Here is a 16,481-nt window from a genome sequence, read left to right on the forward strand (position 1 = left end):
CTGGGTAACTTCTTAGTTATTTCTCTCCCTAATGAGAACAGTCCATAGGAGATGAAAGGATGCTGCCCCCTGGCCAGCCCCTGCCACCTGCTGCCTGCTATAGAAGGTGGTCTTGTTGCCTGAAGCTGAGTCAGCGGTCGTCATGCAATGTGATTTGACAGCTCCAAATATACCAAGCAAAATACTGAGGACAGCAGGGAAGAACAGCAACCTTCTCCCTCCAAAATTCATGTTAGATAAAAATGTATCCTCTGCTTTTTAAAATCACTGTGGTTAGTTTTATTATTACTAGTGTCTGATGTTCCTGATATAACAAAAATGTGAACATGGATCTCAACCAAAACTAGTCTTTTATTTTTTTTAAAGATTTATTTATTTTTACATACAAGAACTGGGGTACAGGCCAGATGTGTGGGAAGTTGAGAGGACTCACCAGAGACAGAACAGGGAACAGAATAGGCAGACTGACTGAAATACACTGCTGAGGGGAGTAGTTGGCGAGACAGGAGAGGTCTGTTGCGCCATGTGCGTAGCTCCCTGGCTGGCTGGGTTTTGAACTCAAGCTGCAGAGGCTGCAGACAGCTTCACAGTGCTGCATTCAACAGCCTGTGCCATCTGGGAGGCCCCAAAACTAGCCTTGATCTAAAAAAATTAAACAGCCAGTTATGTTACCAGCAAAATGGGTGCACTCAGCAGTAGCAGAGCATTTGCAGCACAGGAATTGAACAGGACAGGTCAAATGGCAAATCCAAAGTATGAAGGAGAAAAGCTTGCTTCTGTAGACGAAATGGGGAGGGACTGTACTTAAGAGAGTTTATTGGTGAGGAAGAATGGTCCAGAATGGTAAGGGGTTCTTATTGGTTGGGCTGGGCTGCTTCTGATTGGTGAAGCTGTTGCTGTTGGGGACAGATCATCCCTGCAGTCAGTTTTAAAGCAAGCCATGACAATGTGTGCTAAGGGTGAGGGGACTACTGTGTACTTCCTTTCCCCACTCACCATGGGGCAGACAATGAGGACGAGTGCCTGCAAACAATGGGGAATGAGAGCCTTCTCCACACACCTTACTTACTTGAGAGCCTTCTCCACACACCTTCAAGACTCTAATTTTAATTAAGGTTTTCTTATTAAAAATTTCACACCAAAATAGCAGCTTAATGGACAGTTGGAGAGCATTGAGAAATGGTAAAGAAAGTTATCATCAGTCACAGTCAAGAGCAAGTGAACTGTGTACTAAAGTAGTCACTTCTTAAAATACAGAGGTAAATGCCAGGGGAGAGATTGAGGTTGTCTGCCAGGAGAATTAGTACAGAGAAGGGAGGGACAAAAATAAGAATAAGTCACCTTCATTTTGCACTCAGAATACTCCAGGCACCCTGCACATTGTTTTAGACATACCTGTTTACAGCAACTCTCTAAGGCAGGGATTTTTTATTATCTCCATTTTACAGATGAAGAAAGTGGAGTAGAAATAGAACAATTGTCTTGACCTAGGTCATAGAGTGAATAGAAGAGACGAAAGAAGGGAAGACTACCCTCGTTCATTGTGAACTTTTTTAATGAGATTTTGCTTTTTCGCAACGTACCTTTATTGAAGTAATGAAGATAAAGAACATTTACAGATTGTAACTGTTAAGGATTTATTCACTTCTCTTTTTCAATTTATTTTATTTTTTAAATTGCCAGTTTTATTCTTGCTATTAGATCTAGTGATTTTGTGAGTGATCAGAGAAGATGGTCCTTCTGTTGTAATATTATGCTCTTAAAATTTACCATTGGGAATGCTGGATCTGAGGAGATGACACAGGTATTTACGTGGATGTCAGTGGTCAGGCAACCGTTTTGGAAGGGGGTTTGTGTGGTGAACACTGTTTGGAAATTGTCAGGTGTCTTGAAAGAGCATCATGGGTCTGGGTTTGGCGAATTTTGTGTTTACACATGGCTTAGGTGATTGTTTCTACTTCTCTGTAGCCAAATAGATGGCCTTAATTTTAAATCAAAGTGAGATCAGATAAAATTAGGAACAGTGTAAAATAAATTAACTTCATTTTAATGTTTACCTCAGAGAAAACAGTGTTCTTTTTTTTAAGATAATTTCTCATCATTTTCTTCAAAAATACTCAAGAACACATGTACTTGGAAAGACAACCATTTATTCATTTCAGAAGAACCTAGAACCTTGGGTCTAAATGAGTCTTCCAGGAAAGTCCAACTTAGATGAGGTCTAAAGACATGTCTGCAGGGCCTCCCCAGTAGCGCAGTGGTTGAGCGCTGGACTGCAGAGCTGCCTGCAGCCTCTGCAGCGCCATTTCGATCCCTGGCCATCGGCAAGGGTCCCACATGGTGCGACAGACCTCTCCGGCCGCACCCGCTGCTCCTCTCAGCAGTGTGTTTCGTTAGTCTGCCTGTTTTGCTCCCTGCTCTGGCTCTGGTGAAGCCTCTCACCCTCCTGTGCTTCTGATTGTACCCAGTGCTTGTATAAATGAATAAATAAATCTTAAAAAAAAAAAAAAAACATGTCCGCAAATGTACAGAAAATGATTGACCAGGACCATGTACCAGGTACAAGGAAGTCAGATGTCTCCAGTTTATCCACAGGCCATGCAATGGTTTGTTAGGGACTCATACATAAGAATCACCTTTAAAAATTAATAATCTCGATTAATAAAGCTTGAAATAACATAATTCTTCAACTAACATATAAAGATAATCATATGAAAGTCATTATGGACTTTTTAAAGGCTCTTTCCTTTTCTATTAGAGTTATCCAAATCACAGTGGCTACTAGGTAGGGCTAATCACTGTACCTAGTAGAAAACTCTCTTGGCCAGGTGGGAAAAGGGCATCAGTCTTTGCTGTTGCTGTTCATGAATGAACTGGAGTAAATGAATTTGTTGTCATAACCTAACTCTTGATAATTTAACTATAACACCAAACTTTGTTATAATCATTTGAAAATTATTGTCATGAGGTCATTTTCTGGATCCGGTAATACCTTTTAATTCAGCAACATGTTTTACTCAGATTCTTGTCAGGAGTACAGCATAATCCATGGATATGCAATATCTAAATCTATTTTTTATGTGACATATCTTTTAGAATGATGAAGCCATCATGTCATGACCTTTGTTCTTGAGTATGTTCTTTGACTTTACTGACTGTGTCCAGTGTGATTATCTGATGACATTTTACTCACTCAAGAGAATGCAAAGGAAGGGAGAAAAGAGGAATTTAAAAAGTTTTATGTGGTATAAATGCCATGTATTAGACTTTCAAAAATAGACATTTGTACATGGGAAAGACTTGTCCTTTAGATTTTACATGGACTTTTTTTTCAGGAGCAGGAGAAATAACTTTATTCAATGAGCAAATAAAGCTTCATGATTCTTTCTTTTTTAAAAACTATATTTTGTTGAGGACACATTGGTTGACAACTCTGTATGTGCTTTAGGGGTATAAATTCACATTATTTCACCAGACCATAGCATCCACCAAAACACCAACAACTTACCATCATAGTCTGCCTCTGTCCTCAACCTCTGGTTTAGCTTCGATTCTGCAATCAGATTTTTTTTTAAAGATTTACTTATTTATTTATACAAGCACTGGGTACAGTCAGAAGTGCGGGAGGGTGAGAGAATCCACCAGAGCCAGAGAGGAATGCAGAACAGGCAGACTGACAAAGCACACTGCTAAGGGGAGCAGCAAGCGTGGCAGGAGAGGTCCGCGTGCCATGTAGGACCCTCACCAGTGGCAAGGGATCGAACCGGCACTGCAGAGACTGCGGCCCAGCGCTCAACTGCTGCGCCACCAGGGAGGCCCCCTGCAATCAGATTTATAGGGTTTGTTTTAATTTAGTTTTGTCTATTCCTTTGCTTTGCTGCTTTATATTCCATATATGAGTGAAATCATCTGGTATTTGTCTTTCTCTTTCTGGCTTATTTCACTTAAGTATAATCCCTCCCCTATAGACATGGTTTTTTACAAAATCTTTTAATCTGATAGAATGAAAATTTAGATCTAGAAGGAAAGATGACATTTGGGTCTGAAAGTGGTTTTCTATTTTCACACTTATTTTTCAAGCAGAATTATTCTTGTAAATGTAGTATGTTGAAAATTTTGTACTGTAAACTACATATATATTGTGCAATCATAATGCTGCTGGATAGTCAAAATTATAACAAAAATATCAACACAGTAAACCAACATAACACTAGAGTTCCTTTTCTATCATCTTCTTCCTCCTTGTGTCCATTTCTATAATTAGAAATATGCAGAATGACCTACAGTGTTGTACCATTTAATTGGCAGAAAATGAGGGAAAACATCCCATGATTGAGAACATGTGAACCAATGGAATTTATTCTTCATTACTGACAGTGATTTCAATGGACACAACTATGATGAAAACTAGTTTTATATTAGCTGATAAATTTGAACATTTATACAGTTCCATCCCTAGCTCTATATCTAATAGAAACTTTATACCTTGTACCGAAGTCAGAAAGAAGACAGTTCATAGCAGCAATGTTTATCATTTTTAAAATCCAGAGATGACCTCATCAATTTTTAACAAATTATAGTACATTCACGTAATAGATAGCAATGAAAATGAATGAACCACTCTCCCTGAGGGCAGAGGACAGCATAGATTATTCCTAGTATCAGCCTGTTGAATAAAAAATAAAAAGCCAGACTACAGGCAGTATGGCTCTTTTGATGTCTTCAAAACCAAGTGAAACTAGGACTCTTTTATGGGTATGCCTTATATTAATTATCTTCTGTTCATTTTTTTTAAATTAAGAAATAGACTAACAATCAAATTAAAGAGAGTCATGTGTGAACTTGGGAATCGTGAACCAAAAATGATGATTAATCCCATTCTCTAGAGCTGATTAAAAAAAGAAATTAGAGATCAGAGAAGTTAATTTATTTCTCCGATGTTACACAAGTACAAAACTACAGAGACTGAATCCAGTCAGTGGAATTTAAATCCAGTATTTTCCCACCCTGCCCACTTACCCCGAAGAACAGGGGACTAGAAAAGAGAAGCTCTTTTAGGCAATTTTGCATAAAAGTTCTAAGATTATAAAAGGTAATTCCTGTCAACTACTTAGCAACATAGTTCTCAGAGACCCGTCAGTCTAATGTATACGGACTTTGTCTCTTCTAATATTTTTCTAGCCTCCTTTGAAAATACTGCAAGAAGAAAATAGATACACAAAACTGCAGAGAAAAGCACCGACATTCTCATTATTTACAATCAACTGAAAGCAAATTTTGTAGCACTTTCTCCCCTGACCTTTGACTCACACATCTCTTCAAGCATTTTCATAACATCTTCCCTTATCAGAGTTGAACGGAGCATTTGAGATCATCTATTCAAATCTTGCTTTACAGATAAACTTCCCAAGGTTACAATTTTCAAAGCCCAGCCTGGACTCAAGGTCACTTCTCCTGGTGTCTCAATCCCATGGTGGTTTCTAGCCCTGATCCAGTGACCTGAGGAATTTCCAGCATTCTGGACAGAATGATGCTTTTAGGAGCAATTTGAGAAAGAGAGAGTGAATGCTAAATATTCTAGTGTATTCTTCACACTGGAGATAGCTCTACCACAAATGTATTATGCTTCTACATAGTGCAATCTCAGTGGGATTTAGCAGCTGCTCCCCACTGAGACAATCTCTCTGATGCTTCAGGTAAACTTCCTTAAAAGTTAGTGAGGACAGAGGAGAAAATCGGTGTTCTCTTACAGTATAACGGAATAAAATTCACGTGAGAACATGGGAAGTATCCTTAGTTATCCCTGTCTAGATAAAGTTTCAAAATGCTTTGTTGATAGATTTGAAAAGAATTGCCCCTTTTTGAAGAAATTCGAATTAAATCTAACTCCAACCTAGTCCAAGTTTTGTTATTCCTATTCATAAAAAGGGGAGGGGGGAAGCAAATATTGTTTAAAAATGAACAATGATGTAAAAAAATAAAGAAAGAAACAAAAACACCCCAAACTACTGAAAACTAAAAAAAAAAAAGACATGAAAAGAAAGTCCCTTGAATGCTATCCAATCCAAAAAACAGCTGAAAGGCAAACACATTTACATTTATAAACAAGCCAACCAGCAAAACCCCAAGAGTCATTTCTTCTATCTGGAAATCCCTCCTTGTGATGTACATTCCTTCATCAATGAAACCCAGTTTATGTTTTACCTCCTCCCATCTCCCAACTTACTATGTCTTTCCTGGACCCACCTTGTTTTCACCTTATCATAGCACTTGCTTTAGGGTTACTCATGTGCATACACACCCTGTCCTGCGACCCCTGAGGGCTGTGACTGTTTCTTACAGATCTAATCTGCCATTTTGATCTGAGTGCCATTTTTTTTTAAAGATTTATTTATTTATTTTTAAAGATTTATTTACTTATCTATTTATTTATGCATGCATACAGGAGCTGGGATATAGGCCACAGGTGTGGGGGGTGAGAGGATTCACCAGAGGCAGAGTGGGGAGCAGAACAGGCAGATTGACCGAAGTACACTGCTGAGGGGAGCAGCGGGCGAGGCAGGAGAGGTCTGCTGCGCCATATGTGGGTCAGCTCCCTGGCTGGGATCCAACTCATGCTGCTGTGGTGACATTGCTGACTCAACTCCTTTCTTACCTTACTATGTTCTGCCCTGTTTGTAGAAGGCTGGGGCAAGAGGGAGAACTATTCCTTTCTTGGACTTTCTGGTTAGAACAGCAATGACAGGGCCGGTTGGTTTGGGGGTGGTGCCGCAACAGCAGAAAAGCCTGCGAGAGCTGGTCCCTGCTCGCAGGCTCAGTTCCAGCTGAGGTTCCCCAGGGATGCAGGGCTCTGGATAAAACCATTGAGTCCTTCGCTGCTTCTTTCCCAGCGTGGAAGTGCTTTCCTGCAGTTATTAATCTTTGGATAACCTTTTCTTCTGTTCCCACAGGTCTTTCAATGCCCGTGTAAGAATATTTTGTATTAAACTCCTTGCTTTTGAAATTCATAGGAATAGTTCTATTTATTTATATTTGGAACTAGTGCAATGTTTTTAATACAAAATAAGGAACAGAAAAGTAGTTCGAATGACAGAGGGTCCTAACTAACTAAATATAACTTTAGATCTGCAAATACAAGGCTTGGTATGGACATAAGGCTTGGTAGTTGCAAAGCATTTGTTAATAAATATATTATTTATACAATTGGGCACCTCCCAACTAGCATTTTTACTTAACACTGGCATAGACCACCCCCCTCACTCATCTGTTAAATTGTTTGGAAGTTGAGTTTATTGTTGAGAATAAGATGTTGTCAACTATATGTACACAGCAAATTAAATGCAAATTTATTTCAAATTTCGAAAGGTAATGATTTGAATATCAAGAGACTCAGAAAGGCCCCTGGAAAACTGATGAAGACCTCAAATATTTCTGCAAATTTTTCCTTTTGTGTTTATGTTGTTAAAGTCAAACCAATGATGCCAGCAATGCATTACCACACTGGCCCACAGGTTTGTGAGAATTATGCAAAGATAAGGAAATAGAGGACTCAGCATGAGTTAGCTTGTTTAATAGATACAAACTTCTCCTGTCCCACTATGTCCCTCTCTTTGCACTGTGACATTACCACTCCTGCCATTGCTGAAGTGGCGTTTCTTTCTCCATCCATTTAACTCACCTCTGGATTTGAGACTTGGGGTGACCTGGTAGAAGTGATATATACCGTGTGACCTCCTGAGATTAGACCTTGCAGGTTATATCCTCATTTTTGGTCACTGTCCTGAAACCTCCATTTAAGGAAGCCAGTTTCCCCATGTGGAGGAGAATTGAAGGTCTCCATCTGCCCCTAACACTGGGGTGAGGCCAGCTTGGATTTTGGGCCCAGCTAACCATCCGAGATAGCAAATCAGTATTATCATCAGCCGCTAAATTCTGGGGGTGTTTTTTTCAAACTGAAACATAATACCTGCTTCAGGCTTAGATCATTTTAACTAAGCAGAGTTGCAGTTTTTCATAATTTTTACTGTTGTTTTTAAAGGTATTGTTAACTTTTCCAAATAAAACAATAAATAACTGGAGATTTTGCTAATCCCTAATAATTTTTCTTGCCACTTTTATATTTCCTTTGGACAGTATTTCTTTGGACAAGACAGCTGTGATTGTCTCCTAAGCCTCACTTTTTGAGAGGCGAGAGGAACTGGCAGGTTTTCAGGAACAATCAAATTACTTACCCTGACATCCGTTTATATCTGCAAGGGGAAAAATGACTTATTTAATAAGAAGCCAATTATTTTGAGAATATATATCATGCCTGAGATATTTTCAAGAGAATTTGTGATTTTCATAAACTCTCCCTTATGTGTTTAACAAAATCAGCAAGGTCATTGGTTAAAAGTACAGTTTACTAAAGAATGGGCTGCTTTATAATTTATATATATCCTTTTGAGGGAGATTCTGCAATACTAAAATTTCCTTCAAAATGAGTCAAGTGAAGAGATGGTAACTATAAAACCTCACACCCAACATCTGATGTCACAGATATGTTGTTAAACCATAATTATAATTTTACTACATATGTATGCATGTATAGTTATGCAACATATGTATCATAAACTGTGTTTTACTACTTACAAGAAACATGAAGTTAAGAGAAAACTACATATAAAATAAAATTAATAATTTGAGCCTGACAGTGGAATTGTATTCAGTGAGTGGTTTTTAAACGTGGGTCCTTTTGCAGGAAATGTTCGACTTTCTTAATTTAACCAAAAGCATTTCACAAGGACTTTATAACTTAAAATGGCTCATATCATTTTGTGGATTTTTTTTTTTTACAATAAAGGGATCATGAATATAATGGTTTTCAATAACATTTTTAAAGTGTGAAATATATCTGAGCAAGCATCATCTGACTATATAGCAGATAAATGCAGGAACTTGGAGGAGTTAAAACTAACATTCTTGGGCCTGCCCGGTGGCGCAGTGGGTAGAGCGCAGCACTGTGAAGCTGTCCGCAGCCTCCGCGGTGCCAGTTCGATTCCTGCCCAGCCAGGGATAGATTCCCACATGGTGCTGCAGACCTCTCCTGTCTCACCCACTGCTCCCCTCAGCCGTGTTTTCCTCGTCCACCTATTCGGTTCCCTGCTCTGTCTCTGGTGGATTCTCTCACCCTCCTGCGCCTCTGGCCTGTACCCCAGTGCTTGTATAAATAAATCTTAAATAAAAAAAACTAACATTCTACCTCACTGCTCTTTAACAAATATTCAATATATCTATGACATAGGTTTTAAAATTTCATGGTGAATATATTAAACCTTTGGCTTGGGCTGAGCACTCACATCAAATGCATTTAAAATTATTGGAGTTCTTGAAAATAGTTTTTTTAAAACAGTCTTGGATTTATTTGTTTTTCTTTGCAACTTTATTGAGGAATCATTGACATATATAAAGCTGTGAGTATTTGATATATACAACTTAATACTTTTTCTTGGGTTTATTTTTGTATTAATGATGGGGTCCATCTATATAACTTTCACTGTGTTACAAAAACTAGTTATTTTGTACTAATGGTTCTCATATAATATTCACAACCCATCTGGAAGGCAGGTCTAAATGCCAAGGGTTAGAGAAATCAGATGACTTGCTGATGCAGGGGAAGGAGTTGAAATTTTTGCTCTTGGCTTAATCCCTTCACAGTTTTGTTAACTGAGCCACACTGCTCTGTAATTTTAACTATAAATTTTATTATATTTTTAAGCCTCTTTTTTTTAAAGGTTTCTTTAATTTCCTTATATCCAAATTCCATTATTTTAAAATGTGAACCAGAGTACACAGACTATTTGGTATTAGAGGATATTATACTTCAGGAAATTATGCTTCATGTAATCTTTCACCTATTTTTTCATCACCTCAGTGGAATATTCAACATACACCACTAAAATATTATCTATGAGCACTCTGGTGGTTTTTTCAGGCAGCTGAGTTTACTTTCTATCCATAAAGAGCACAGAGACTTTCCCTCCACTTTTGAGACTTCACAATTTGAAATTTTAATGCACATAACTCCAGTTAGATTGGAAGGTAAATTGCTTTTAAATGCTTTTTATGAGAATACTAGGCACTGAAATACTGGCATCTTCTCAAAACCTTGCCCAGTTTTTGCATATACCCAGTGCAGCACGGTCCAGGATAACTCTGTGCTTCGATGGAAATGTTCCACATCTGCGTTGTCTGGACCTGCTGCTCCTCTGGCAGCCACTAGCTCACATATTGTCGAGCCCTTGAAATGTGGCTGCTACGACTGAGCAGTGGACGGATATTAATATGGCTCAAGGTCTTCCTATTGGACAGCAGGTCAGAATGAAACAACTTCATGCATCCATCTCTGGGGCGGATCCCCCACTCCTGTTCAGTTGGTGCACAGTGTGTGAAATAGTCTAAGTAAGCAGAGGAGCTATAAAGCTCGATTCTTTTATTCTGCTTCTGTAAAGGTGGCACCATTTCTGTTTGCAGAAGTAGCGACCAGTTTTACTTGTAGGAGATTAACCCCAGCTATCTCACTCTTCTATAAAGCTAGTTTTTTACTGAAGACTTGGAGAATTGCTCCCTTAAGGCACTTTAAGGCACATCAGCTGCTAGGCATGAAACTTGCCACATGTTGTGGATCTGAAGATCTAGGTAGTGGGTGGATTTGATTTTCCTGGACCTGCCCGAGGCCAAAATTGTTTCTGCTTCATTATTCTGAGAAATGGAAGCATGAGGCATGAGGCAGTCTAGAGTTCTGAAACAGAAATGCTGGTAGATAGAAAAAATTTTCAAAGTCCTTATCTACAGAATTCTTTGTTTTCTACGGTAACTGTTCCCTTGTGCTTAAATCAGTTCACTATGAAGATATCACAAGTCTAAGCATAGCATTTCCTAACACGATGCAGTCCTACAGGGATAAGCTTCTTGTATCACAGAGGTAAAACTGAATGCAGTAGTCACAGGGACAAAATTGGACGGATGGCAAAGCTGTCTTCCACATGTAATTATCCCTTTTCTCACTATCCCCTGTCCTACCACACTTTTCTGTTCAACCCTCTTGTGTCAGGTGACATTGGCCCCCTCCAAAATCATGGTCAGTTCCTAGGAAAAAGACTAAGATTTAGAGGAGGTGATCAAAGAACATCCACCTTTTTAGTGTACTTGAATTTCCAGCATGATATTATATCTTGTTTATGGAACTGAATATGTTGTTTTATGGCAAATATATTAAAACGATTTGATGGAGTCAAGGACATTTTTTTCTGGTTCTTCAAATTTCACCCTATTTTTTTGTGCCTAGTGTTTTTAAGTATAAAGATAGCTTTGCTCTAGGGTCAGACTAATATGTCCATATCATAGAAGACACTTACGTCAGGAATGATCACATGAGGAAAACTCTATGTTGTGTGGTTTAAATCCAGGCAGGCAAAGAAGTAGAAAGCACAACCATAATGCAGAAAATAATCAATATTAATCTAATATGATTGTAATCTAACAGATGCCGGAATGCTAAGAAGATAAGGTCATTATAACACTTAACACTTTATAACAATTAACACATTATAACACTTTGTATCCCATATCCTCACATGGTTAAATCATATAATGGAAGAAATAAAAAGGATGCAAATTGAAGTTCTTGAGATAAATTACAGTGCTTAAGATGAACAAATATGGTAGATGTAATAATAACACATTAAATATAGCAAAACAAGTAAACTTGAAGACATAGAAAATTAAGCTGTATAAAATAAAATATATAGAAAAAACTAAAAATGAAGAGTGCCTGCAAACTGCAGGACCACTTATAAGGGCACAAAATATGTGTAATTGGAGTCTTTTAAGGAAGGGGGATGCAAAAAATCTGAAGAAATGATGGGCATCATTGTGCAAATTTGACAAAAACAATAAAATGTAGACCAAATACACAATAGTCAGGGAATGGAATACTATATAGTTAAGATGTCATTCATTCCCATCTTGTACATGCAACACAATCCCAAATAAATTCTAGCCTCTTTGCAGATATTGGCAAACTCATTCTAAAGTATATAGAGAGACAAAAACCTAGAACAGGCCAGACTATGCTAAACAGGACCAGAATCAGAAATGAACACTCTGCAACTTCAAGGCTTACCATTAAGCATGGTCATCAAGTCAGCATGCTATTGGCAGAACAGATATATGGATTAATAGAACATAACAGAAAACCCAGAAATAGGCCCACACACATATCATTAGCATGAAAAGAAATAATCAGCAGAGTGAAAGGCAACATATAGAATGGCAGAAAGCCTTTGTGAATCATGTGTGATTTGGGTTAATATCTATGTAGACTATGTAAGCAATTTCTACAGCTCCAACAATGAATAACCAAATAACTTGATTAAAAATTGAACAAAGGTCTGAACTACACAGTTCTCCAGAGATGACATGCAAATAGCCAACACGTACACGAAAAGACACTCAACATCACTCATCCTAAAAGAAAGGCAAATCTAAACCAAAATGAGATGGTACCATACATTGATCAGGATTGCTCCTATAAAAAGAAAAGAAAATTCAGGCAAGAATGAACCCTTCTCTACTGTGGGTAGTAGTATAAAAATGTGTAGTCATTATGGAAGACAGTGGGAAAGTTCCTCAAAAAAAAAAAAAGAAAAAAAGAAAAAGATCGAAAAATCTCACTTCCGGGTCTATAGCCAAAGTATTCAAAGCATGATCTTGAAGAGATGCTTGCACACCCATGTTCGCTGCCGCATTATTTGTAATAGCACAGAAGAAAGTTATCCAAGTGTCCATTGACAAATGACTGGATCAACAAAATGTCACCTTAGAAAAGATTAATGCAATCTTGACAAACAGGGAAACGCTGCCCAATACAACAGCAGGATGAGCGTGGAGGACATCGCGCTAAGTCAAGTAAGCCAGTCAAGAGGACAAATGCTGCATAATTCCACCCCTATCAACTACCTAAAGTAATTGCCACCATACAATTAAAAATGAGGAAGACAACTCTTGCAAGTTATTCCAAAAGGAAATGGACAGTCTTATTTTACAAATTATAACATTTTAATTTGATCTATAATGATTTCCCACGCAGGTTCTGGTCCATAAGTTGCACATGCCAAACCGAGAGTCTCAGAGGTTGTTTTTCTTTTAATCGCTGGAAAATGTAATCACAAAAGCACACCAGGGAGCAGTGATTCTTGGCTCCTGAGTCAGCAGTAACGTGCAAAATTAGTTCTCTCCACCTTTCTAATTTTTCCTGTTCAACTTATTATTTTTTTTTTCTGACATTACACATCACTTGAGTGGAGACAGAGAAAAGAAACACAAGCAGGTAAATTATTGGTGACCAACACTTTTCTGCCACTTACGGGTCCTGTCCTTCTGGCAAGTGGTAATTGCTCTGCTAATTGGTAGAATCTGTGCAAAGGGGGCCATAGTAACACAATGATTACAAAAAATGGCAGTGATTGTGTAACTCCTAGACATAGTCTCAGCTGTGATGTGCATGTTCTACTTATCATTGATGCACCTCTGAGGAAACTAAGAATCACAGACCATGAGCTTGCCCAAGGGCATGTAGCTGGTTGGTGGAGGAGGCAAGTAGATGTTGAACCTGGGCTGCCAGAGTCCCACATCACCCACCCAGACCACTGTTTTGTTCAGTCAGACTGCAGAGATCTAAGGCTAGGAGGTGACTGAGGACTTAACTAAGCGCTAGGCGCTCAATAGGTGTTTGTCACAAAATATCGCAATGGCTCATTTGTCATAATTTATTTATTTTTGTAAGAAGTAAATGAAAGACCAGAACTATCGAGTGAGTCCCTGAATCAGAATCACAGTGGAAGCTAATCTCTCCCTAGACCTCTCTGTTTACATTGTCCATGGTTTCTCCACACTTCTACCTTGTCTGTGCAGCTCTGTTACCCTCTGTGGAGAGACTGCCCCACAGGAATTGTCATGCAGTGATTTGAAATGCTCGGTTCTTCTAATCAGTGCCAGCTTCCCACTCTGTTCTCTTAGCATAGCTCATGACCCTGGAAAGCTCCGTCAGGAATGAATGCTGTAATAATTGACGTTTTGTCCTAAAGCAATTATGATTGCCATGGAAGCTTCCGTTGTCTTTCATTTTAATGTGTGTACAGATTCTTTTAACATGTACTTTCTAATTCATTTTATGGAAACAAGTGTACAATTTTAATAGGAAGATACCTTTTCTCTTCCTGAGAGTCCGACATCCTATTTCTCACCGTGGGGTGTTTGAAAGTAATAGTTTCAGAGCTTTGTAGCCCAGAGTGCTAAGCCCAGCCCTCTCTCCAACTCACGCTAGGCCTTTGGACATGCTCCTTAACTTCACTGAGGTTCAGCCTCTCAGTCTGTTGAAAAGGCACAGGGTATTTCCCTCAAGGATTGCCATCATCATTTGGTTAGGCAACAAATGGTATATAGTGTGTGTTCAATACAACTGAATCCCCTTCAATAGTCCTTAACAAGAAGCTGTCCATTTTTATCTGCTTTCACTTAAGATGTCATGGTGGAAAATACAAAATCAGGAATGTAGGCAGAGGAGTAAGAGTAAAAAGTGAAGCTCTGGCGTCTCTGCTGCTTTTACTGATGCTTTTTCTAGGGTCACTCTCATAGGTCAGAGGGAGTTGAACTCTGGTCTGAGCAAGGGTCAGCGAGTCCCAGGGATGGAGCAGATTTGGCATCAGAAAGACCAAATCCAGCATTGTACTTAGTAACTCCATGATCTGCTCAAATAGTTTCAATTTCCTGTTCTTGTTTTCTCATCTGCAAAATAGGAGAAGCAAGAAAATCTTTTCTGCTTTGTTTAGAGACAAGAACTAAACATTTGTTTAGCTCTGAGGGTTATATCTGAGGAGGATGCTTCTGACATTTTCTCCCTCTTTATTCATTCCATGAATGAAAACTCGTCTCTGCTGCAAGCTTGGGTTTCTTCTAATTTGCCATCACCAATAGGTGTATAAGGACTTCAATATTCCCATTCAGATGAAAATCTAGCACAGTATCAACCGAATTATTTATTTCATCTTTTTTTATTTTTTACATTATTGCTCATTTTTTAAATTATATTTGTTTTAAAAAGATGATCCTCAATGACACTGTGTGATACAGTTAGCATTCTACATTAACTCCGTTATTGAAATATTTTAATATTCTGATGAGAAATAGTAGTATCTAGGGATCACCCACTGGAAGAGTGATTTTTTTGGTTGTTTTTGATCTTCTGAATTCAACTTTATATCTTTGCACTGTTTCGGTTTGGTGTGAGTGTGTGTGTGTGTGTGTGCGTGTGCGTGTGCATGTGCATGTGTGCACACGTGTGCACACGCGCCTTTTCTTCAGTGTCCCATCATTTTTCATTTGGGCCTTTTGGGAATTGTTATGAAGGAATTTGATGGTCGCCTGCTGCTGCGTGCTCACAGCATGATGTATTCATCAAAATAGATCCATCCACAGCATTCAATTTGTGCATTTGTACTCCTGATGCACTAAAATAGGAAATGCTAATTTCTTGCACACTATTCCTAGATGATTTGATCTATCTGCCAAGCAGGAATGTTTCTATGTGAGGCATTTCCATAATAAAATCCTGGCACCCTCGCTGAAGAGGGTAGTTTTATATAAATAGAGAAAAACAACAGCAAGCATTTTCCCTGGGGAGAGTTTCAGCCACAATTTACCAATGCTGCTTAGTTATTTCTGTCTTATTCCATGCTTTTGTTTTGAAACATAAGGCAGTTTTACCTGGATGCCCTCCCGGATATTCATGAATTAAGCTTAGTATTTTGACTGACTCTGCTAAAGGCAGGACCTACAGGAAATCAGAAGACTCCACCGCCTCGTGCCTTCCCCCACCCACATCTCCAAAGGGGAGAAAAGGGTTAAGGATTATTGGAGAACAGAGGAGAAGGGAGGGAGCCCCGAGGAGGCCCAGGAGCAGCAGGCCGCGCCTCCGGTCCAGCTTTCATCGGCAGCGGCGCAGCAGCGCAGTGGGGCTGAGAGCGGGCTGCGAATTTGCAGGAGAGGCTGCTGTCAATTTCTGGGATCGCTACTGCGAGGGGTGGGCGTGGCCTCGGCGGTGTGGATGCTTGTTAGGAAAGATGCGGGGTGCTTTTCAGTGGTATTTGTGAGGAGACAGGGCTGCGTGTTTGTGTGTGTGAGATTGAGAGGGAGAGAGAGAGGGAGAGAGAGGAGGGGAGCGAGAGACTCAGAGGTGCTGAAGATCCAGACAGAGCTGCAAGAGCTGGGAGAGGGACTAAGAACAGGACCGGACCACTCCTGAGAGCTACTGAAGATCTTTGGGGGAGCCCTATAAATGTGAACATGGGGTCTGTCACTGGAGCTGTCCTCAAGATGCTACTTCTGTTATCTACTCAAAATTGGACCAGAGTCGTAGCTGGGAATTCCTGTAAGTATACAGC

The 16,481-nt window shown here is 39.2% G+C and overlaps 1 protein-coding gene across 5 annotated transcripts in view; it reads left to right on the plus strand.

Moving 5' to 3' along the window:
• The window catches only part of CNTNAP4 (contactin associated protein family member 4), a 271,211-nt gene that overhangs the window by 22,888 nt on the left and 231,842 nt on the right, over nt 1-16,481 (plus strand). For 2 of the 5 annotated variants that reach the window (XM_037516184.2, XM_037516185.2), the window contains exon 1: nt 16,168-16,468. The exons of 2 other annotated variants lie outside the window; for them this stretch is intronic. In XM_037516184.2, the coding sequence (XP_037372081.1) occupies nt 16,384-16,468 (85 nt within the window). In that variant the 5' untranslated portion in view covers nt 16,168-16,383. Of the gene's footprint in view, nt 1-16,167; nt 16,469-16,481 lie in introns of those variants that run through there. One more of the 5 variants, XM_054697005.1, reaches the window with a different exon arrangement.

Source organism: Talpa occidentalis, unplaced genomic scaffold (assembly GCF_014898055.3).
Source record: "Talpa occidentalis isolate TD23 unplaced genomic scaffold, MPIMG_talOcc4v2.1 talOcc4.17, whole genome shotgun sequence".
Taxonomy (NCBI): domain Eukaryota; kingdom Metazoa; phylum Chordata; class Mammalia; order Eulipotyphla; family Talpidae; genus Talpa; species Talpa occidentalis.